This window comes from Panthera uncia, chromosome D2, assembly GCF_023721935.1.
Source record: "Panthera uncia isolate 11264 chromosome D2, Puncia_PCG_1.0, whole genome shotgun sequence".
Lineage (NCBI taxonomy): Eukaryota > Metazoa > Chordata > Mammalia > Carnivora > Felidae > Panthera > Panthera uncia.
The window spans coordinates 71,201,451-71,226,401 of record NC_064818.1 but is presented as its reverse complement, the minus strand read 5'-3'; the positions used below and the strand labels follow the sequence as shown (position 1 = coordinate 71,226,401).

At 45.2% G+C, this 24,951-nt stretch overlaps 2 protein-coding genes across 3 annotated transcripts in view; one reads left to right on the top strand and one right to left on the bottom strand.

The window, feature by feature from the left end:
* SHTN1 (shootin 1) overlaps positions 1–13,622 on the top strand; it is a 101,381-nt gene extending 87,759 nt beyond the window's left edge. Inside the window, exon 17 of one of the 2 annotated variants that reach the window (XM_049646507.1) lies at positions 11,846–13,622. In XM_049646507.1, coding sequence (XP_049502464.1) covers positions 11,846–12,068 — 223 coding nt within the window. In that variant the 3' untranslated portion in view covers positions 12,069–13,622. The remainder of the gene's footprint in view (positions 1–11,845) is intronic. The other variant, XM_049646508.1, reaches the window with a different exon arrangement.
* Positions 13,623–15,559: 1,937 nt separating this feature from the next.
* Positions 15,560–24,951, bottom strand: part of ENO4 (enolase 4) — a 28,489-nt gene continuing 19,097 nt past the window's right edge. The window contains exons 10-14 of the mRNA XM_049646509.1: positions 23,835–23,960; positions 22,115–22,310; positions 19,820–19,887; positions 19,179–19,296; positions 15,560–16,699 (exon numbers count right to left, since the gene is read on the bottom strand). Coding sequence (XP_049502466.1) covers positions 16,569–16,699; positions 19,179–19,296; positions 19,820–19,887; positions 22,115–22,310; positions 23,835–23,960 — 639 coding nt within the window. The 3' untranslated portion in view covers positions 15,560–16,568. The remainder of the gene's footprint in view (positions 16,700–19,178; positions 19,297–19,819; positions 19,888–22,114; positions 22,311–23,834; positions 23,961–24,951) is intronic.

Sequence of the window (24,951 nt, the reverse complement as noted above, 5' to 3'; positions counted from 1 at the left end):
TGTTATTTTTAAGAAAAAAGAAGAAAAAGAAAGGAAAAGATAATCAAGACTTAGAGAAGCCTGATTATTTCTATTTTAATAATAGCTTTAGAAATATTTGTGTCCTGTTAATTATTTCTAATAAGTATATACTATCTGGTAATAATATCTTGAATCTAATAGCAAATTTGAATTTCATTAATTCTGATTCTTTAAAAAAAATTTGTTTAATGTTTATTTTTGAGAGAGAGAGAGAGTGCAAGTGGGGAAGGAGCAGAGAGAGAGGGGGACACAGAATCTGAAACAGGCTCCAGGTTCTGAGCTGTCAGCACAGAGCCCAAAGCGGGGCTTGAACCCACGAACGGTGAGATCATGACCTGAGCTGAAGTCGGACGCTTAACCGACTGAGCCACCCAGGCACCCCAATTCTGATTACTTCTAATTCAGGCAGGAATAATAATAATAATCTCCCTTTATGCTATGAGGGGTAAAGAGGGGCCAAGCAAAATAAATAAATAAGGAACACATACGTACATAAATACGCAACCAGCCAACAAACCTGATTTTTGCTTTCATGCTCTTTTCTTTTGACAGAGTAATCTGACCATGTTAAAAGTATAGTAAGACTCATTGATTCAAGCTGATCTATGGGTGGGATGGTCAATATAAGATAGGGAAAATTCCAAATTATAGATTTTTTTCAAAGATAACTGTTTTATTACTTTCAGGCAGCTACAATACGCGGGAAGAGGCTGAGTGTTTCACAGGGTCAGAGAGATGAGGATGGTTTGTATTTTCGCCTGGAGAAGCCTCGAGACTGGGGAGGGTGTAGCAGGGAAACGCGGTGCGATCGGTTTTCTAAGCCTGTGCCTTTCCACGTGTGCGCTGGGTGGCAAGGAGCGCCAGTTCATTGCCGGAACTGGAGCTCGACTGGGTTTGCCATTTGTGGTCTTTAGGACCTTAGACAAGATATTGAGCCCGTGATCCTGTTTCCGCATGTGTAGAGTGAGGGTAACAACGCCCACCTTGTAGGGTTGTCATGTGACTTGCATGATATATGAAAAATATCTCAGTGAATTCTTTTCTTACGTTAAAATTGTAATGTTGGACCATTGCTGCAGAATCACGGGCCAGAGTTGAGTTCAGAGCTTAGACACTGGACCACCTGCGTTATTGACTGGGCCAGGTTTCCTCGGGAAGGTCATGCAGCCTGTTTTGTTTTCTTTTTGTTGTGTGTTTTCTCATCTAAGATTGAGACAAGTAGATTAGGCCCTCTCCAGAGCTCCCCAAAAGCTCTAGCTTTCCTAAGTCCTCACAAATGTGGTTGCTTAGCAAAGATGTTCACAGTTAAGATAAGGAACAAGAGGGAAGCATGTATTTTCTGCTTGCAACGTGTCCCTCAGTATAGATTTATGGTAAAACCTACAAACCCAGGATTGTAAAATAATTTTTAAACTACCTTACCAGAATTTACAAATCCAAATCTAAATGATAGTTATCCTTCAGAGAAGTGCTCTTGGGGATCGGCATACTCACTTGAACCCTATGGCTGTTGTTCCAGATGCTTTCAGACCTGCCTGGGTTAGAGATACATGATCACACAGGAGATAAATTGGATAGCTGGTCCTAAAAGAGAATTAGTGCTAGCATTTCACGTGGGCAAGGACTATTTTAATCTCCATTGTATGGTCAGTGTCTGTTTCGAAATGACTCTGGCTTTTGAAGCTGGATTCATTTTTTGAAATAGTCATCAGTTTGCCACAATTGCAGATGTATATATACGTATATATATTTTTAATTTTTTTAAATGTTTATTCATTTTTGAGAGACAGAGAGAGACAGAGCGTGAGCGGGGGAGGAGCAGAGAGAGAGGGAGACACAGAATCTGAAACAGGCTCCAGGCTCCAAGCTGTCAGCACAGAGCCCGACGCGGGGCTCGAACTCACAGACTGTGAGATCATGACCCGAGCCAAAGTCAGACCTGAGCTTAACCGACTGAGCCCTCCCCAGGCACCCTGCACAGGTATACATTTTTAATGTGACACAGCGTACCTGGATATGGGTGAAGTCGTCTTCCATTTTAATCCTGTGTGAAGGCCCTGAAACACGTTAGCTCCATTATCAAAGAAAGCAGGAGTCTAATGCTCTTGATGCGGGTGAGGTAAGTTGGGAAAACATTTTGGGGGTAAAAGCCTACAACATTCCACTGTATATTTTTTTCTCTTTTTTTTAGTTAATATTTGTTCTTCATAACATGTATTATATGTTAATACATATATTCACATTATAATAATATCTGTCCAAGAGGAGAAGTACTTTCATTGCTACAGGCAGGATATATATGTTGATTACAGATGAGGCGATGGGTCATGGCCCCCGGTTCCGCTTTGGAGGTTCTGGACTTTGGAATTTTGCTTCCGTGAGGTTTTGCTGTGATTACTGTATTTCACTGACTATTAAGCCATATACTTCCATGTGTTTTTTTAATTCTTCCAAATGTACAGATTGGACCTATCTCCATTTTACAGATGACAAAACTGAGGCTCGGTGAGGCAAACACTTAGCCCCAAATTCTGTTCCTAATCGAGAGTCGGGTCAGATTTCATTTGAACCTGTTTCGTATCCGACTCCAGAGCCCGTGCTTTTGAACTATAGCTACTGTGTTGAGTGTATGACGAGCTTGAAGAATGGAGGGAAGAAAATGACTATAAGATTGTGTTCTATCGGAAGCAGTGATTCTGCAGTTAAATCACCCCACTGACCCGGTGACACTCACATCCTGCCACTTTGACCCTACACACTCCTAGGTAGTTCGTCTCTTTCCCGACCCCTTCCTAAGGCTAACCTAATCAATTACAGTACCTCTTCCCAGGGGAAGAAAGTGTTAGCCAGTAAAATAATTCTGAAAAAGGGAGCCAAGCCGAATAAGCACAGAGACTTAAAGAGTAGTTAAAAAGAAAGCCTTTTAATGTTTTTTGTGTCAAATGTCCAGTAAAGAGGCAAGCTTCACAAATTTTGCAAAGTACCATATCACAAAACCAGCCCAAGCTGCTTTAGTTTTTGGCATCAGTTTCATTTATACTTTTTTTAAAATTATTTTTTGACATTTTCAGACATTTTGAGGAATAGTTTATTCCCAGGGAGTCAAAAATCTTGAAAGTAATCTGACTCTAATCATTGGTTTAGAAAGGTGTTTTACTAAATGATAATATGGTAATACAAAGATGAATCACTATGAATCCAGTTGTTTCAAAAACATACATTCTATAGCCCAAAATAAATTTAATTCAGTTTATGCTGTACCTTTTTGAGACACCTCCGTCTTTGGTCAATAACTGGTTAGCTCCTTTGAGTTTGTGCTGAAGTGTCCATTGGACATCGTGTTTTTAGGACATCTCTCTTGTAAAGAGAGGCAGGACAAGTGGGCCTTCAGTAGGGACAAAGAGCTGGGCAGAGCTTAGAAAAGAGTTTTGCATCACAGCCAGGCAGAGGCCCAACACGAGATCTTGTGTTCTTGCCATCTTGTTTCTCTCTGTCTCTGGAGAGTCTCGTCTACTGGTGGTCCTGCTCATCTGTACTGAGCTTTTATTCATCCGTGTTCACTTTTCCTAGTAATCACTTTCAGGGAGGTGAATGTCCTGACAGTTCCAACCAAACAAGGCGGTCAACCTCAAAGATGCGTTCTCATCTCATGTAGTTACTTCTACAAAACCTCGTTTCAAAGGGGAGAACCCATGTGAAAGTGAACTCAGGTTCCATTGTGATTGGTGTGCTTCGCAGCGATTTCGTAGCTGGGTCTTCATCTCTCGGCCCTCATTCTCAAAGATCCTGTGAAAACCACAATCGCCAGAGACTCTTCCAGTTAAAGCTTCTCTCACTCATCGTGCTTCTTTTCAAACCCCAATCTCCCCCAAAGGTCCAAGCTTTATCAAGCTCTTCTACTTTCCAACCACCAGACAAGGCCGCTAGCTTGCCTTTTTTGTTTGGGAGGTCAAAACAGGCCACGCTGTGCCCTACACGAATTTCAAAAACAAAAACCCGTGAGGCGGTGACCGGAGTTCAATTTCAGCAGAAAAATGTCCGTTGCCAATGAAACCATTTTTATTGTAATTTGCATTTAATTTCTAGATCTGCAGTGTCTCTAAATACATGTGTCTTTTGTCCCCACACATTTATTTTTGTAAGAGTTCATCTTGTTTGAGCCATTAACTAAATAGCAAAGGGTAGATGATAAAAGATAAAATTTTAGATGTCTCTTGGTTAGTGCGATCAGTCAAACATTTCCATGAAAGAAAAAAAATCTAATTGCCTTTCAGGTTTTACATTAAAAGTAAAATTGATTTTATCATCATTTGACCTCTAGCTGGTCTCTTCAGTTTTATGTCATTATTTCCAGTGTAAAACTAATGTAGAAAAATGAAGTTGAAAGACGCTGCCCTTTTTGGATTGGAGCTGGAAAATCTGAGCTTCTGAAAGCTGTTACCAAATAGAAATTGAGATTCTTCCTTTTAGGGAACCTTGCATAAAGCTCTTGTCTCAAATATTGATCTCAGCTGGAAATTCATTCGGCAGGTCACATAACTATTCCTTGAGAGAGGCTTGGGTCAACATTTTGTTCAAATGGAAAACAGAGAAGTTCTTCCAGACCCTGTGGCGGGAAAGGGTGGGTTTTCTTCCTGTCCCTTCACCCTTCGCCATCATTGCCTCCTCTCCTTCTTTCCCTTCTTTTGTGTACGTGTGCGTGTGCGTGTGCGTACGTGCGTATGTGTGTGCGCGCCGTAGGGTGGGGTGGGGAGAAGAATGGGGGCCCCTTCTCCGTACTTAGCAAACATTCGCTTCTGAGCAGACACCACCGGCCGGCAGAATGAACTGCCTGGAAGTTACTGCTTCATCCGATGCGCTTACACAATGAAAGGATTTGCTGTGCCCTCAACTGTAATCTTAGTGCCGTCGAATTGTGTACTCACGCCGCAGGAAGTGGCTCTGCTCGGCAAGGCACGACTACAAAGGTCCTCCTTGTGTGCCGGTACATGGATAATTAAGTCTCAACAACAAAATTAGCAGAACAACTGGATGTTCTGGAAGTTGGAGATCCCCTCACTTGGCGGTCTTGTCTTCTTTTCCTCCCCACCCCCCGCCCCAAGGAGTTGCGCTGTGCACTGGCCCAGAGGGCCGCCTGTCAGCATTGTCTTACAAGTGCTCTGACTTGCCGTACAGACAACAACTTCTTCCAGGTTAATCGTTCAGGCTGTAATACATCTAGCCTTAAAATTCTGTCCAGTAAAATCTCAGCATGACTCTTAAAATGCCCCTGAGCCCTTCTCAGTTCTCCCAGAGAATTAATTGCCTCCTAACATTTGCCTCCAGTTGCAAACACCTGTGATTTTAAGAGACTTTGCATAAAATGTATCATTTCTGCATAGAGAACCAAATTGCCTTTGGTGCTTTGCATTTTTTTTTTTTTTTTAAGTATCTTTCAGTAGTCTCTGCAGCCTTTGTGTTTCCTTTTATTTATGGATGGCAGTGGAGGAGGGGTGGTATTTGATTTCTTCAAACAGAAGTAGCCAGCTAAAAGTTAAATGCAATTTCAGACCTAAGAATACATTGACTTAACTTCTAAAACCTGATAAACACATTTCCTTTGAAATATACCTTGTCACAGAACTATGAAAAGTAGCACTGTGACTTCCCATCTTAAAAGAGAGTTCAACGTATATAACTTGGTAAATTTAAGGAAAAGTATTTGAAAAATTAAAAATATTGTTCTGCACCCCTAGAAAAATGCAAGCATTTTATGCAGCTGGCTTTTTTGAGGAGCCAGTGGTATATGTGGTGAATTTTATAGAAGACTTTATGTTCCTTAAATAAGATACTTCTTTTAAATAACATTCCCTGTTAATAGCTGGGATCAAAAATGGATTGTTCATGGTGACTTAGAGTTGTGGAAAATTACGAAAAGCTCAAAAAGTAGCCCAAAAGAGTAGCACACGCATTTCAGGATCTTTGCCTGAGCTGAAATCAATGTTGGGTTCATGCTTTCTCAGTGTTGATTTTGCTGGTGAGAATGGCCCAGTTTCCTGAGCCTCCCTGGGCCCAGGGCATTTCGGGATCTGTGAATGTCCACGGTCCAGCCCACGTTAGGATTAAAAGAAGCGGGCCAGGACTTCGTAGCGCGCCCCACGGTCTGGGATGGAACCCGAGCCCCCATGTGCCTGTGCTGCCTTTACTCCACTGAAGAAAATACGGCTCCGTGTGGACAAGGACGTCTTTGCCCAGGCAGCCATTGTTACTTCTGCTGTAAGAAGGAATTCTGGTTGATGGTTAGGGCAAATCAGCAATCCAGAAGCTGATGTCAGCTTTTCAAACCCAAGGTGCTGTTTCGTTGTTTATCAATTTTGTTTTCAGAATTTAAAATTATATCTACTTTTGCATCAGGTAGCAGGCGACCCAAATCGAAAAACTATTCTTTGAGCCTAAATGGAGTTTCGAAAAGTACACAAAGCTGAAAGAATTCAGCTTTGTTCTACCTTCATTACAGTTGAAAGTGTTCAAACTGGTACTAATGACAGACAGCCTCACCTTCTGTTTGAAACCGTTTGGGGAGATTTGGGACAAGCGTGTTAAAATTCCCCAACAAATAGGGTATCTGAGAGAAACACTAAAAACCACCTCTCCTGTAAAGCCGCTCCCGCTCACTGTTGTAGTAACTGTATAAAGGGCTCCGGAAACGAAGTGAGACTTCTTATTTTTACACACGGGAAAATAGAAAGCAGACTTCCTCTTTGGAGTTTTCCCAGGAAACTACTTTATAAAGACAAATTTAAATCTTTCCGTCTTCTGTCCTTGGAGGTGGTAAATACGATTGCAGCTTTATTCATTTTCATTGTAAATGCAGCAGCGTTCAGACCGTCCGGCTGTGCGTCATTTTTTGGACGGCTGCCACGGACTAATGCAGACGTCCCACCGGGAGACCAGAGAAGAACTAGACTTTGATTCACCAGATTGTGTTAAATAGTCCAGCTGTTGCGATTTGAAAGATAGTTACCTCCGAAGTGAAATAGAAATGAACTTGGCATTTATGCCTCCAACCATTTTTATACTGTTTGGCAATCAGCTTTTCAGAGGTAGCATTTTATAAAATAACTCTCACCGCTTAAAAGTTTCATTCACTGTAATGTTCAAAATGTCCCACCTTTATATTATCAGTAAAATTAAGCTTGAGTGATATGCAGAATTTGCATGAAATAAGCATTTCCCCCTTCATTTCGTGAGCTTTGATTGTATTCAATTGAGCTCAGAACCACATCTATTAGGGCTCTTTGGGGCATTAGTTAATTTGAATTGCAGCCGAAATGTTAGCTAGAATGTTGTTGAATATAATTGGAACGTGGAAAGTTGATTTTTGAAAGGAATTTCATTGAATGCAAACAATGATGTGCTTTTTGAAAATTAGAATGCTGTTCCTTTGTCTCTTGTAACACAGTCTGAGAAATCACCGAGTCCCTTTATGAAAGTTCAGTTTTGGCAACGCTGTTTACAGTCGTTCAGGTTTTTGTGGTACCAGTGTGGTTTGGAGTCAGGTCTTTTCCTCTGACTAGCAAGTGGCCCCCACACGCCCGGGCCCCACATTCTGGCTCTCTTGTAGCTGGGGAACAGTAGCTGCTTTCTAAAAGGGCACCCGAGCTGTGTGCACTCCGGCATCGGCTCCGTGGAGCGGCACAGATTGCTACATTGTCTCTGAGCTTTTATTTTGCTTTTCAGTTTTTCTTTTTGTCTTGAAATAGCTCTTGAGCAAACCATCTAAAATGACCCGTGAAAATATTTTGAATGGATCATAAATGACTACCAGTATGTCACGGTAAGAAAAAGAATACTGGCCGGGAAATCCAGATTCTAGGATTTTAATCCTGTGTCTGCTAGGAACAAGTTACGCGCCCTCGAACAAATCATTTAACGTACTATTCTTTGGTGTCCTCGTCGAACAAATGAAAAGGTTGGACTAGTTCACGTCAGCGATGCCTTTCAGCCTGAACGCCACAGGATTTTAGTCCTACTTTATAGCACCCAGAAAATGTAAGTTTTACATTTGGCGATTTTGTAGCCCACAGGAGAAAGGCTGCCATACTTTTCATGAGTACTTAGTTTTAATTCCTTTTTTGCGGTCCTTGCCCTTGGATGAAGAATTAAAGCAGACAAAGTGAGCAGAATAATAGTATACTGCAATTCCTATCGGATTGTTGCCTTTGAGCCCTTGAGCCTTTCCCTTCGGGGAGAAGCTTTTTTTTTTTTTTTAACGTTTATTATTTTGAGAGAGCGCGTGAGTGTGTGTGCATGTGCCTGTGAGAGGGACAGAGAGAGACAGAGAGAGAACCCCAAGCAGGTTCCACGCCCAACACGGAGCTCCACGTGGAGCTTGAGCTCATGACCGTGAGATCATGACCTGAACCCAAATCCAGAGTCAGAGGCTTAACTGACTGAGCCACCCAGATGCCCCTATCTTAGGGGAGGAGCTTTGACTTGCTAGAACTTGCCATTGTGGCCGCCTAGAGCAAGAGCCTGGTTTCTTGGCACGGTCACTGATGACACTCTGGCCCTTCCCATGATGGGGATGGAGCCACAATGAGGCTGCAGCAGAAGGTCCCTCGTTCCAGAAGGGGTCCTGGGAAGCGCCCCTTGGGAACCTGGAATAGACCTAATGTGTCAAACCCGGAGGAGGTACCAGTCACAAAGGGAAAGGAGGCAAAGGATAGTTTGAAGGGATGGGCTCGGAAAGAGGCATCTGAAAACAGGGATTCAGAGAGAAAGAGATCAGTAAACGTGCCAAAATTAGCCTGTGGCCTTACTGTCCAGTTTCTGAGAGAAGACACCTTTGGTAAGCAGCATGGCACCGTGGAAGAAGCGGGAAAGGAGAGAGAGCTCCTGGTTCTTGGCCGTTGATGAACCATTGATTGTAGGCCAGGTTCTCTCCTCCAACACTCATTGTTCTCATCTGTTAAAGGACCAGTTGGACTCGATGATTGCCTGCCGTAGCCCCTTTTGGCCTCAACCCATTGGGATTCCAAGTCAGTGGTCATTATCCGTGAGAAATCAGTTACTCTGACTCTCAGTGCGTACATTCAGAGAAACTGCCCACGCTGATAACCAACGGAGTTCTCACATTGTAGCCTACGGGTGACTTAATAATGAATCAATCTGTAGTTGAGGCACTAAGACAATTCCGGGCCAGTTTCATCCCGACCACACAAGGTTTCTGAGTTTTCGATTCAGTCGACATCCCCTTGTTGTTCTTGTGGAAGCCTGAGAGCATTTCCTGGAAGTTTTCACCTCCAGCCGATGTGAGAAGCTTTCTTTAGGGTGTGTTCATCACCCCTTCACCTGCAGACACACACGGGCGTGAAAACATCCACGGTAGTTCTCCGAAAGTGCCGAAGGTCAGTACGGGTTGGCGGAAGCTGCTCACTTAGGAGGAGGCGAAGCTTCACGCCTCGAGCAGACCGGCTGGCTCGCGTAGCAGTGGGCTCAGACCCAAGATGGCAGAGCCAGACCGGTGACCGGCCTGCGGACTGTTGTGGCTTTTGGGCCATAACAGCCGAGCCAGGCTGGAGCTTCATTTCCTAGGATTCCCGTGCCCGTTTGTTTCCAGGTTAGCGTGGGCCACAAGACAAATTCGCGTGAGCTTTAGAAGGCAGAAGTGACACCGGTGTCATTTCTGTTCTGTTTTGAAGGCTCTGAAGGTCCGCGGAGGGCAGACGCCATCACGGTCCATGCGCAGTGTCCCCTAGTTAGCACGTGGTGGCAGCTGGCCCACGGTTTTCCCAGCGGCCCCCAGCTCCTCCTCCAGCTTTTCCAACTTTTGGACCAGGTCCGTGTGTGGTTCCTGCAGGTCGTCTACGTCGTGGGGTTTGGAGACTGCGAAAGAGACAGAGCTGCGGTTTGTCCTCAGTCTCTTGTCAATTTTCACCCATGTTCCTTTTCAGCTGCCAGAACCGCTGACCTCAGGTCCAGCGTCGGACGCAGAGGCCACAGACTTACCCAGACAGCCTCGCTCTCTCCCTTGCCTGAAGCCTCATTCCAGTCGTGAATCTCGTAGGTCTCGCGCAGTGGTTCGCTCCCGTGACCGTGCCTAGTGCACACAGTCTTTCAGGCGTTGTCTGGGTCAGAGAAGGTCAAACCGGGTACCGCTGGGGGGACTGTATCCCCTGTTGATTCCCGAAGCACAGCAGCAGATGTCCTAAGAGGCGGATCTGTGGTCCAGGTTGATGGAAGGTGTCCTGGCGTTTTCTAATGACAAGGGTGTTGTCAAACTGAGGCCAAAACAAAGGGATCCGTCCTCACCGCGGCGCGGCTTTCCTCTGTCTCCCGGTCATCTCTGTGCGCTCGCCACTGCCACAGAAGACCGAGTCGTGTGTTAGTCACTGTCGATGGTGGCCAAGTCATGCAGTGTAACCGAAAGGCCAGACGGAGCGGTTTTCAAGCATCAGGACAGATTTCACAGTACTGGGCAGAAGGCGGGCAGACCGCGGTCGTCGGGTTTCAGGTCGTGGTGCCTGTGGCCGGAGCAGACAGGCTGCCTTTTCTCAGTAGTCAGGCGTTTGTTCTGATGCTTTTTTGCGTGAGAGAGACCTCCAGACCTGGCCACGCCAGAGCGTGGGCTTCTGAGCCTCTCACACCTCGTTAGTATTCACTCGTTTATTCGTGCCGCCCGTGGGCCCACGCTAGGTGCTGGGTGGAGGTGAGCAAAGCTGAGGGTCCCTGTTTCGTGCACGCCTCCCTCTTACTTGAAGAGACAGACGCGTTACACAGCACTCATTGCATCGTGACTGTGGTGAGTCCCACCGGCGAGGAGTCGTAGGGGGTAAGGGAGTGTCTGGATGGCTCCGGGGCTCAGGGAGTCCTAGTGGCACCAACTCCCGTGAAGGGCTGGTCGAGCAGTGGACTCACCAGAGGCGGGACAGGGGTGTGCTGGTTTGAGCTTCACATCGTAGCCTTTGCCACGAAGGCCAGTGAAGTCTGAAGAGCCCCCGTCCCGCCTTCCTGACATGTGGCAGGAAAAGACACAGAGGACGTCCCTGTTTTCACAAGGAGATTGTCACTCACGCAGCTTGAGAAGCAGTAGCTTCGTGCCTTAGAGTAGAAGGGAAGAGAGGAAGCTTCTGTGGGGAAAGAAGCGACCTCTGAAATTCATTAAGAAATTTTGCCAGAAACAGGATTCTCCTTTAGGGAAAAAGTTGATGGTCACTTAGCATTTTAGCTTATTCTCTGGATTCTTCCACCGGCCCTCGTTCCTCCCTCGCCCCTCCCCAGGTCTCGCCAGATTTCTTCTGGTCACTAATGGCAGCGGCAGGCACGTCTCTCAGCTGCCCATCCGGGATGGGGTTGGCTTCCTTCGCTCAGCGGGGTGGTCTCCTCAGAGCTGATCTGCAGCTAGTTGTTCCCAGGAACAGGATGGGTGGGGTGGGGGGTGTCACTGGCTCCTTCTGGCTAAGAGAAGGTGGGACAGGAGTCTAGGCGCAGTGGGACGGCCTGCGCCAGGCACCCAAGAGCTTTGCACTTCTTGAGAAGAGTGTGTAATTAAGCAGGTAGGTGAATTTGGCTTTTTAACACTTCCGTAGTTAATTGCTCTGACTTTTTCCGCCTTCTTTCTCCTGGCCTCCTGCTCCTAATATGTCATCTAATAGCTCCTTTTTATTTTAATGGCTGGCACCTCAAAGACCACTTTGTGCATGCTAATTAGACTTAGAGCATTTGGTTTTTTTTTTTTTTTTTTTTTTTTGGTTGGTCTGAATCCAGGAATATGGAAGCCAAATATTTTCTCTCTCTCTGCTTTTTTGTTTTGTTTTGTTTTGTGTAAATGTTCTTCCTCTAGGCCTCCCAGTAACGCCGGATGCAGGAGCCAGTGCTTTGGCAAAGAGCAACAAGCTGGACCTGTTGTAGTTTTAGATCCTGTTTCCACACACGAACCCCAAACCAAAGACCAGCTCCCCGAAAAAGATTCAACTCCACGCAAGGATGACGAAGGCAAAATGAAACCAGAATACAAAGAAGACAGCATGGAAAAAATGAGACACACAGACAGCTCTCACTGCTGATGCGAAAGCCAACTCGTGTACCAGCCCTTTTCGCCGAGTAGTGATCAGTTCCGGCGTATTGGCAAGGGGGCTGCCGATATTCTGTTCTTGTCACTGGACTCACGGTACAGGTTCTATTCTGGTGTCACTTTTGTAACTAATTTACCTATAAACATAAGTAAGTTGTTTAGCAAAATACACATCCTATGTAGGTTTTATTTTTCTGTATAGGGATAAGCTGTTTTGTTTTTGTTTTTCCAATTAGTGTATTAAGTGTGACTTCTTCTAGAAGGTTACAGAAAATTCAGACGTTTGTCTTTTTAGCTAACGTGCAAACCATCGAACAGACGTAATACTGAAAGTTCGCGGCTCTATGGATAAATGGAGAAACAGAACTGACCAACTGAAGAGGATTTAAAAAGTCCCCAAAGAAGCTTCTGTTTGGGGTCTGATCTTCTTTTGATAGAGAAACTGCAGTAGCATGGAATTGTTAGGCACGTGGCATACAGATCACTTTCTAGCCTATCCCGAGGTAAAGCATAAAATTCAGGAGCTGCAGGTGCCAAGCCAGTACTCCCATAGTCCGTGCCCCTTGCACACACTGTCAGCTATGGAACAGAAAATCCGTGTGTATTTTCACCGTGTTCAGAGCCTCCCAAGGACGTCAGTGGGAATGCTCTGGTGGCCTGAATGAAGAATGGAGGGGAAAGTCCCAGCCTTGGATTTAATAGAGTATTATCTTGGTAAACAGTGTGCTCCGTGCTAGGAGTTAACTGTTTTCTCACGTACGAACGTGGCACCAGTGCCGTGGTTTATCGCGATTCTTATGTACAGTCAAGATAAGTGACAAGCACACTATTTTCCTCCTTCACTGCTGTTCCACATTATGCAGGTTTGTTGTATGTGTGTGCGTGTTTTTTTTTAAGAAATTAAGTGGTAGTTAGTCTCTAAAAATACAATGTTTCAGTCTACCACGGTGAATAAATAGAAATGTAATCAGGGATTTAAAAAAAAAAAAACTTATACAGTTTTTCAAAGTCGATTGTTTCAAAATTGGTGTTTATTTAAAATAAGTGGTAAGGTACTTGAATGCATTTTTTATGACAATGATTCAGTAATGGTAATTTTACTATTAAAGAACGTGAAAGGTTTAGTTTTGTTAGCGCGGCTCAGCATGTAGCTGTCAGGTGTTTCTCACCTAAGGGCAGAAGAAAATGATAGTAATAATTGCAGTAGTTGTATTTTATTTTTGCACGTGTGCTAAGCATAGGCTTGAAGAGGTGGGTAGGCAGGTAAATAAATGTACTTCCTGAATTTGGAGATAATTCTCCTTCTGTAGGTTTGTTATGCTTGACTGTTTCCATGTTCTTCCAGTGATGATTTTCCAGTTACTTATTGGTTTACTCACGGGGAATTCAAATGTAATGTTTTTCGGCTATAATGTTCCTAACTGAATACTATTCTGTATGATCCACTGACTACAAACTGCGTTAACACTTACACAAGTTCTGTTATGCTGTGATTTGAAGTCTCCTCATCACACTTATTAAAAAGCACTGACAGTTTCCCGTTAAAGGTCAGTTGTGGTTATTGAGATTTTGGGGTTAGGTCCCCAAACTTGTCATTCTTGAGCAAGAAAATTGCAGACGCGTTGGATGACTTCAGCGATTTTTAATCGTCCGCAAAATGGTTTCTTTGAGGAATTTTGCTCCCTGCTTCTTCGTGCTCTCCTTCCTGTACCTGTCATGAGGCTGCCGGCATGTGTTTCACACCCATTTAGGAACATAAAGACACGTACACTTGTCATTCCCTAGTCATCGCACACATCAAGGGGGTGACGCACTTACGCAACCCCCCTCATTTCCAGGGTAGGAAGGTAACCTGTTTGGTGAGATGTGCTCCCCGGGCCAGACATCGATTAGCAACCGGGCTCTGCAAGTGTTCTTGTCTTGTCCGAGCCACTTTCTTTCCTTCATCGCGATCACAAAGCGTTGAAAGTTAATTTGATCTCGAGGAGTTTGATGTAGGATTTAACTCCTCTTGTTCTGCCTCCAGGATTGCCCCTTTTGCATCAGTTGTGAGGAGGTTCGTCCCTGCTGGGGTGCCGTTGTCAACAAGCTGTTAGTCCGGGACAGGAGGACACAGGAAGACTGGGGTTTGTGTCTTCAAGGTCATTCTTAGCCATTTGCACACACCCGCAAATTAACAGATGATCTTCGTACCATTTTAAAGTTGGAAGGGACTGCCAACTTTAAAGTTTTGTTTTCTCTAAAAAATGATTTCTTCTTCTGTTTTGGAACAGGAACTATGTCTCACCTGCTACAGTTTTGGACTAGTACTGGTGCGTTTTTATTGCCCGCGTGAGGCAAAGGGATAGACATACTTTGTGCTCTTGCTATTAAAGAAGGTGTCTCCCTTCTTTCCCCAAAGAAGAAGAATGTAGTTAAAATTCTAACACCCTCTTGTGCCTGGGCTGGTCCCAAAGTCCTCGGCACCGTGGTCTCAGCAGCCGGGCGGTCCCGTGGAAACACTGACTGGCAGGACCCCGCAGGGCTGTACCCGGCCAGCCTTGTTTTGCCCGAGCGAGAAGGACGGGTGACGTGGCTCGGGTTACTCACCAGGAATTCCTCTTTCCTCGGCCTCTTTGTTAACGCACAATAACATGTTTGTTGGAAAAATGGAGTAGGACAGGTAAACACGATCATCCATTCTCTTTCTAGACCATCTTTAGATTGTACATCAGGTAAATGATGGTCTGTGTCACAGAACCCTGGATGATATTCCCACGTGTGTTTAACGACTTCTATCCTGGAACAACTTCAGCGTATGTGGCAGTAAGTTGTGGAGACGGGACACCGTCCATCACCATCCGGGAGCTGAGAACGATCCTCAAGCAGCCCTCGTTGAAAGGATTGGATCGGTTTGGAAGTTTCTTCCTGGCACTAACATTCCCCAACCCCATTCATTCACAATGGACGCAGGACTAGTCTCTTTGACCTCTTTTATAAATAATAACTTCTATAGTGTGTATAGTGTGTGTTTTATGTCTACGATATAGTGACGTGTATGTGGGGAGAGAGAGAGAAAATGTAAGTAGAAGCAGTGGTCATTACATGAAGAAATTCGAATGCTCCTCCCCATTGGCGGCCCTGGGCTTCAAGTTAGGAAAAGGTGAACAGGCTGTGTGCCTGTGTGCAAATGAAAGCACTAACCCGGTTGAGGTAATAAATGACCTCTTTGGTTCATTTGATTTAGTTACTGACTTAGTTTACATATTTTTGCTCTGGTTCCATTCATTTAATTATAACTTGTGTTATGGTCCAGGGCAGGCTGTCCGGTGATCCCCCGTATTTCAGGTGCGTGTCGCTACGTGCGAAGGCTGTGTCGAACGCCAGTCGTGGGCTGCCTGCCTTTAAAATGAATTTTCCTGCCAGGTTATTATACCCCATCACGTGTTGCTGAGCACCGGGACAGGCAGGAGCAACCACAGATCGCGACATGGTTCTCCCACCGCCGCCCCGTGCTCTGAGCGAGCCCGCCGCTGAGCCAGTTTTCAGTCGTTGCTTTGAGCGTAAGCCCTTGGCTTTACCATAAGGCCCTTAAGTTTCCCCGTGGGTACTCTTCAAAAGGGAAGCTTCTCAGCGTGCTCAGTAAAAACATACAGAATACATCGGAAATCTAAACTTCACCAACTCTCCCGCAGGTCGGTGCATAACAATTTTCATAGCTTTAGAGGAAAGCAAATGGTAACTTTTAACAGAAGCTAAATTATATATAAAGCAGTAGGACACTATTAGATCTATAGGTATGTGTTTGAATAAATTTGTTTCTGGTACTTTTCCGCTATAGCCCCGACGCTGGCTTATACGAAGGGCACTTCAGTCAGCCTGTATATCATTTTTAGTCCCTTGTTTGTTAGATGCCGTAGTATAAATAATTGGGCAGTTAGGAACCTTAAGGTTATTTATTCATTTAATGTGTTTTGTCCATTTATACTGATTTCTTTTTCCAAAGAGGATCTAAGGACACGCACAAGCATATGAGTAATATAATAAAGACGAAAATTCGGGGGAGGGAATCAGGGAAAAGGGAATTAACGGTAAGGAGGGAAGAGGGAGCTGGGTCACACAGACTGTGGCCTCATACTTGTGCGTGAGGCTGTGGCTACTGCAAAAACGCGTCTGTGCTTTCTGGCACGCAATTAGAATCTGCACTCAGTGAGGAGTCAACAGCAAAAGCGTTGGGCTCTTTTACTGGGTCGTGGCCCCCCACATGGACAGGAGGGCTGGTACACAAACAGAATCCCCACAGAAATGGGTGGCTGGAAGACGCAGTTTACAGGTATGATTTCAGGCCGAAGGGCTACGTACCGATTTTACCAAAGAGTGAAATCCAAAGAGTCAAACGGAGCACGCGAGTTAGGGACGTTTTTGAGCAAACCCAACACAGAGATGCACCTCAGCTGTACGGGTCTCAAGTGGCCATGAGTCGGGGTTGTCCGTGGCCCCATCCAGAAGACGCTCATGCTTTGGCCGATCCCTCCATCACTTCTGTGGGGAAGATGGGCTCCAGGAGCTCAGGCGGCCCCCCAGCCACGGTGGCCTTTTCAGCTTCCTCATGCAAGGAAAAAAATGTGTGTTCCTCGTTGAAACCTATTAAACAACAAGAGCAATAAAGGTTACAGTTAACTCAGTGGTGCCAAGTTGGCCGTTATTTGTTACGTGACGTAAAGGAGGTCATCTTCAGAACCGCCCAGAGGGGTCACGTCACCGTGAGAAAACATCCTGGGACCATTTAAAACCGGGCCCGACTTGGGTTGTATGTTAGCTGTGCGGTATGCTTGTTCAGTTTGTATGGTACCCTTCCGGAACATTTGGCGTATGGTGGACTTTGGGCAGAAGCTTGGCAGAAAAGGACCAGAGGAAGAAGATGAACTAGAGGAAAGACCAGTCCTCTACATGAATACAAACCATTGTCAGCTAACTGTTCAACATAGACAGTTGCAGACTTCAGTCCAGTCCAGTCCATGCGGGCGGTGACTGTGTTAGGGGTTGAGCTTCTACAGGACTTCCTACTTATTCTCTTAGTGGGGACATTTGTTTTTCCAGTTTTTGGTCATTTATTGACTACTTATCATTTACTGACTACTGTCAATGTGCTGTACTGGCCACAGGCCAATGACAAGAATTCTCATCACAGGCACACCTCAGAGATCCTGCCTGTGTGGTCCTGGACCACCACAAAAAAGCAAGTCGAGTGAGTTTTTTGGTTTTCCAGTGCATATAAAAGTTATGCTTATAACATAGTTGGTTAAGAGTGCAGTAGCATTATGTTTAAAAAAAAATAATGTATGGGGCGACTGGGGTGGCTCAGTCGGTTGGGTGTCTGACTTCATCTTAGGTTATGATCTCACGGCTTGTGAGTTCGAGCCCCTCATCGGGCTCACTGCTGTCAGCGCAGAAGCCCGCTTCGGATCCTCTGTCGCCCTCTCTCTCTGCACCCCTGACTCAATTCCTTCTCTCAAAAATAAATACACATTAAAAATATGTACATACCTTAATTAAAAATACTATATTGCTAAAAAATGCTCACCATCATCTGAGCTCTCAAAGTCAATCACGGGATCACAGATCATCATAAGAAGTATAATAATGAAAAAGTTTGAAATTTTGCCAGAATTACTAAAACCTGACAGATGTGAAGTGAGCAAATGCTGTTGGAAAAAATGGTGCGGACAGACTTGCTTGAGGCAGGGTTGCCTCAAACCTTCATTCTGTAAAAAACCGCAGTATCTGAGAAGTGCAGTAAAGCCAAATGCAATAAAATGAGGCATGTCTGTAATCTGCTAATCTGTTCCAGAATGTTTGGTTGGCACTGTCCCTGAGGGAGGAGGGGCTGGGCCGGGCCTCTGGTCACTAGGATCCTTTCTGATGCCCTGAAGCAGCTGTTTCTCTTGTGGGGAGGTCTGGCTGGAAATGTGGTGGGTCATTTTGGAACCTGAGGCTTCTAAGAGGCAGGATGACATAAAATAACCAGGTAGGAATAATCATATATAGGAGCAGTATGATTTTGCCTATCTGGAAAAACCAACCCGATATTACACATCCAACAACACACACTAATGTCTGATTGCCCTTACACTCCTCAGAGTCTCTCCATTATGTTTAAAAAAATTTTTTTTAAATGTTTTATTTATTTTTGAGAGAGAGAGCATGAGCAGGGGAGGGTCAGAGAGAGAGGGAGACACAGAATCCGAAGCAGGCTCCAGGCTCTGAGCTGTCAGCACACAGCCCGACGCGGGGCTCGAACTCACGGACCGTGAGAGCATGACCTGAGCCAAAGTTGGACGCTTAATCGACTGAGCCACCCAGGCGCCCCATGTTTTTATTTTCTATGAAGCTTAGGGTGTGTTTCAAGGTCATTACGTATGTTAAACATAGCAAATTTATCATTATGGTTTCCATCGCTGTCTCTGTTGTTTGAATTACAAAGACGGTAACGTGGTCTCTTTAAATATGTCTGTATGCTATGTGCCTACTTCTGGCCATCCCAGTAACATGAAGGGTAAAAATGGTATCTGGGGTGTTTTCTCTCCAAGTAGCCAGTACTTACAAGGTGCTCCTATCCAAGCAAATCTGCAGAGGTGTTTACCTCATAAAAAAGAAATAATTTACCTCATAAATTCCCTCGGTTCTCTTGAGACCGTAGCCTTTCCAACGTATGACAAACTTAACATGCTGTCTACTCGTCTGAAGTAAAAGGAGTTGTTTCTGAGACTCATCAGGAAAACATCTGCCTTTAACTTTCAGGGGCTGTGCAGCCAGACCTTAACCATAATTTGGAGCATAACAAAAGGTAGGCTTGGAGATTCCAATCAATTAATTCTATTGAAAAGCACCATGCAGCTTATTCATGGAGAGGAAGGGCGAGAGTTTTAAACATTCAGGTAAATAGATAATCCATTAAGAAAACAATGCACATTGTGGTAAATGCCACCCCAGTGTTGTCAGCACTTAGTTATAGTCTTTGGATTCCCCTGCCCTCCTGCTGAGGGCCTCCCATTCCCCCTCTTCCAATCTTTGTTCTCTTATTCATGGCGAAGTGAAAACAAAGCAAGAAAGCAGCACGTACCCAGTGCTCCCTTCTGGACGAGTTCTTCCTCTATAGTAAAAAGGCGGTTGTACTTAGTCACCCGTTCGCCTCGAGAAAGACCTCCCAACTTGATAAACCGGACACCGAGTCCAATGGCCTAAGGGGGTGGGGGACAAAATTTATTTTAAACGAGAAGTCACGTGTTGCTAAAATACGAACCGTTCTTTAGGGAGAAAGGGAGCGGACACCGCGTGCTGTTCTGGTTTTCCTCACAACTCAGTATTTTATCTTCATGTAGGTAACACGGCCTGCTTACAAAGGGACAGCGGCAAAAGGTAAAGAGCGTGACTAAACATCAGATGCTTTACTAGTCATGTGAGCGTGCTGATTTTATCTAAGAACATTCTGGCCTTTCCCACTTCATTTTAGGCGGTAAGATTGCAAGGGCACACCCCAGCCATTTTAGTGTGCTCATCATTTTCCCAGGACTTCAATTTTTCTTCTTTTTAAAAGTTCAAAGATTAGCTCTTTACAAAAGGCAGCTGTCTGGGAGGAAGCAAGTCTCTTTCATAAAAGGTTACATGACTTTCTCCGCCAAATACTGCATTTCTCTGAAATACCAATTCGAGATAAAAGCAGTGTTTTGGCAATTCTGCAATTGACCAGCTTTTAGCACTTACCAAATCGACAAGGCTGTCATCAGAAGACTCTCCTTCTGTACTTCCAAAGACAGCGATGTGCTTCTTACCTGTAAGGAGAGGAACTCTTTTCAGGTTTAGATGGTATAGGAACAATAAGTCTATGTATATATATACATACATATATACATATACATATATGTATATATGTATGTGTGTGTATATGTGTATGTGTGTGTGTATATATATATATATATATATATATAATACATATATACATACATGCCTCTGGAACCAAAATTTAAAATTTGCTAGAGATTTGGGGCACCTGGGTGGCTCAGTCGGTTAAGCGTCCGACTTCGGCTCAGGTCATGATCTCGGGGTTAGTGAGTTCAAGCCCCACATCAGGCTCTGTGCTGACAGCTCAGAGTCTGGAGCCTGCTTCGGATGCTTTGTCTCCCTTTCTCTGTTCCTCTCTCTCACTCAAAAATAAAGATTTTTTTAAAAATTGCTAGAGATTTAAAACTTTCCTGTGAAGAGTCAATGATTTGACCAGCAGAGAATTCTGAGCTAAGCATTGTATTTTTATTACCCTGGTTGTTTTTTGTTTTTTTGAGAAAGAGAATGCACATGTAGGGGGGAGGGGCAAAGGGAGAAGAGGGAGGGACAGAAGGAGCCCAATGTTGGGCTTGATCTCAGGTGAAATCATGACCTGAGCTGAAATCCAGAGTGACACGCTTATGACTGAGCCACCCAGGTGCCACTTGTTACCCTAGTTTTACCTGTTTATGCCTTTCTGGTATCTTAGATGCTAAATACTACATGAATGCCACCTGTCAACAAATCTAAGCTACCATAAGTTGTAGGACCTTTATGACCGCTAAAGGGGAGAAATGCTCAAATTAGGTTGACACGTTTCTAAGACCACAACTGTAGGACACGATTCCATCTTGTCCATGTTCAGTGTAGAAAAGTGTGCATCTCTGAGACAAAATCTACAGGAAGTAAAAGGGCATCATTTGGGGAGATGATATGCCTCGTTGGATTCCACAGTTTATCATGTAGAATATTATTCAAAGGAACCTGTCGTTCTGAATGTTTACTTATGAGACGAACAGTGTCGCTGGTGCTTAATCAGTCATTTGGGGATCTCAGAACCCCTCGAAATTTGCCAGTCTACAAAGAGCCAGGATTCTTCCTCCAGAGACAGTGTTTGTGCTTTAGAGGCAGGAGCTAGAGTGGCAATCTGAAGTGATTGCCTGCTGAGAGGGAGGCCCTGGAGGAAAGGCCAGGGCTGGGGCCTCCCATCCACCTCCTACAGGACAGCCCTGCCTGGGCCCTCGACTGGGCCCTCTGCAGGACAGGGACTACGCACATTCCATTCCCTCCTCTGGCACCAGCCCAGGACCCTGGCTGCCAGTCTGGCCCTGAGTCCTGCTCCAGCCTTCTGCCTAGTTCCTGAGACCCACTCATGTTTCAGGCACTGTGTGTAAGTGAACGAGGCTCCTGTGAACTCACGGGAGTTTACAGTCTAATGGAGGCTACTAGACATTAAATAACTGAACAAGTAACTGTGGCCAGTAGGATATAGAGAAAGCATAGGAGGCTATGAGAAAGGTTCAGAGCAACCAGGTAGGGGCGAGGAAGCCCGGAAAGGTACATACATCTGAAAAGGTTTCCTTTAAGGAAAGGAGACCTAAAGGATCAGGAGTTGTTAGCTGAGTAAATGATACAGGGCAAAGCATTCTAACCTGAAGGAACAGCATGTTCAAAGCCCTCAAGTTGGTAAAGAGTTTGAAACTTGTGAGGAATTGAAAACATCAGTGTGGGGGCACCTGGGTGGCTTAGTCAGTAAGCATCCAGCTCTTGATTTTGGCTCAGGTCATGATCTCACAGTTGTGAGATCGAGCCCCGCTTTGGGGTCCTTGCTGGGCACGAAGCCTGCTTAAGATTCTCTCTCCCTCTTCCTCGCCCTTGCTCACACACAAGCACCCACTCTCTCTCTCTCAAAAATAAAAAAATCAGCATGGACAAGTGGGATGACTGTAGTGCGGTATGAAGCTGATAAGGCATTGTCCTTAGCCACCCCTGTGTGGTAGCCCTCGATAAAGGGGTCAACCTTCTGGACTGGGGCTGTTGTCGGAACACTGAAGTGACTCAGTAAGCTAGCTGCATTTCGTCTTCCAGCATCAAAGCTCTCGCAGATGGTTGGAAATTTGTTTTCCTTCCAAGATGAATGCCATGCTTTTTATTAACTGATAAACTGTATTATTTTTGGCTCCTTTTACAACCAAGTTCAGTTCATTATGAGCCTGTTAGATCTATATTTTTACTCACTGTCAAGAAGATTGGTTATTTGCACCAAGTCAGACATCGTAGTTTGATTGGTGTGTTTGATGATCAGCCCACTGGATTTGGGGATGCTGATGTTACCATTCTCTAGAAGTTTAGAAATGCTTTTGGATGTAGTTCCTGCAATTATGTAACATCTGGAACCAAGAGCATTATAGATGCTGTCCCACTGTTCAGAGTCCTAGGTAAATATTTAAGAATTGATAGTTATACTGCATTAAGCATAGTCACAAAACAACAGGAATCTTATGGCACATATTCAAAGTTATCGATCTTTCTGAGAGCCACAAAACAGTTTTCTGTTGTACCAGCAGTGGCTGAATGATACCTGAATCACAGCCACACAAATTAATAAGCTTCATGGAACAAAACTTCAAGTGATTAATTAAATTTGAGCTTATAGATCTAGCAAATAAAATGTTTAGCACATGAAATGCTCCACAATGAAGTCCTTCGAATGCAAGCTACTCCTACCCCCCGTCTTATCCATGACACCAGTAATGACTGCTTGGCCAGATCTCACTGTTCTATCTGGTGAACGGACAACTGAAGGAAATGCCCCTGCAAGAGCCCTAGGTTCTCATTGTCAACACCCTTATTTTTTATTGGTGAGACCATCACATGAAATGAAGTGCTTATTATTTTTTAACGGATGATATACAAAATCCTCTAAGCCGCGGTACCAGATTCCAGCCTGTCCCACGAGAACACACGACACAGGGGCAGTTTGTCACATTAAAACCGGCTGAGGCCAGAGCCCCGGGACAAGCTGTGGAAGTCGGGGCTCCGCCAGTGCCGGGATGAGGCACAGGCGGTGACAGGAGTGATGGCTGACAGAGGCACTGGGCCACCAAGTGAGAGGCAGCAACCATCCTCACTCCCCAAATTTAAATCATGCATTATCTCAGAGAGGGTATCTGTTCAGCATATCTAATGGTTCTTCAGTTCGTACCATGAAGTCTTGGAGTTTGGGAGCGTTAGGGAGAGCAAAGGCCTTCTGTGCTACATGGACCACCCTTGTCAGGTGCAATTGCTGGCACGGATCCCCAAACCCCACTATCTGAAACCTTACGAAAAATACGGCTTCGTGGGGCGCCTGGGTGGCTCAGTCGGTTGAGCATCCGACTCGATTTCGGCTCAGGTCATGATCTCACGGTTCGTGAGATCGAGCCCCGGGTCAAGCTCTATGCTGACAGCGTGGAGCCTGCTTGGGATTCTGTCTCTCCCTCTCTCTCTGGCCCTCTGCCGCTCACGCTGGCTCGCTCGCTCGCTCGCTCGGGCTCTCTCTCTCTCAAATATTTAAAAAGAAAAAAAAAGTACAGCTTTGTGACTTTCGTGCATCGTGTGGCGAGTGGATCTCGGTTACGAGCGTTTGACCTAGCCCGCGTCCTGTTGCCGGGAGCACTTCACAGGGGCGTGTGATGAACTTGCTGAAGCAGCGGCTAGCACAGCGGCTCTCCCGGCCTGGCTTAGGTTGCTCGTAAATACACGGTACCCTGAAGTGCTCGGGGCTAGCTTGTTCCCCGCTGCAGAGAGGAACACTCCTATGTAACTGTGTTTCTGCTATGCGTTTGCTCGGTGCCTGCCTTTCCTCCTATATGCTGAAACAACTCAGCCCCAGCCCAGACTGCAGTATTTCGAATGACCAATCCAAAAGAATGAGTTTGCTCTGTGTGGGTATAACATTCGAGGCGGATCCCGTTACCTCCTTCCTGAAAGGATCGATCAAGGCGATAATTGAAGGGAACCGGCTGATCAGATCCCCGTACAGGTCCGCCATCTCGGCCGCGTTTTTGTACGTTCCCGTCATCACTTCGTACTTCCCTCTGCTCTGAGAAGTGTTCGGACGATAACAAAGCACGGGATAAATGGTGAATTCCTCCAGCGTGAAAGGTGGGATTCCCATTCGCATTTACTCATCGCACATAAAAGGTTGTGAACGTTCTTTTCAGGCTGTATGCCCATTAGAAACCTATGCGCCTTAAATGTCTGTTAAATATTAGCCTGGGGAAATCGAGTCACTGTTCCCCTTCGTGCCCTGCGGGGGTCTAACCACTGACTTCAGATGAAGCCTGGCGCGCAAAAGACCAAGTACACAGAAGGAGAGGAATCATTTCTTGCTTGGGTTTGTGACGTGGTGCTCGCTCGCTGCCTGGCTGCTTGCACAGATGGGCGAGGACACAAATTTGTAAAACGGGACAGCACTGCACAGGGGCCCCACTCGCCAGAACCCGCCGTCTTTCCACTCACAGTAAACGACTAGCTTGTTTCCTCTACTGTGGATATCCTAACATTTGAAAGCAGAGAGATTCTGAGATACTAACAGCCACTATGAAAAGTCAAGTGACCCGTGTGAAGGCATCTCCTTTTCAGGTAGCAGCAAGTTCCGGCAGGAACCCTGCGGTCTTGAAAGTAGAGTTCCAGTTCAACCCCACTCATTTGAAGTCCGGAAAGCCCCTGAGTCATCGAGGAAACAGGGCTTAAGGCTCTAGTGTAATCTCTCTGCAAAACATCGCACTGACTTCCAGGTCTGTGTCGAGGGACGGCACCTGGGGCGTATCTAGGTACTGGGGAGGAGGCAGAATGGAACAGAATGGCATTTTGGTTTGCTAACGCTCTCTTGTTACTGCTGCTAATGGCAGGGATTCCACTGGAATTAGAAGTCCCTAACTGCCAGGATTTTATTCTTTTTTTCAGATTAAAAAGCAGCAAGAACTTTTAGTTCTTTACTGCAAAGCGTTAAAAAAAATCCTATCTTGTCAGTAAAGAAAAGTTAAGGACTTTTTAAAAAGTTTATTTTCATTTATTTTGAAAGAGAGAAG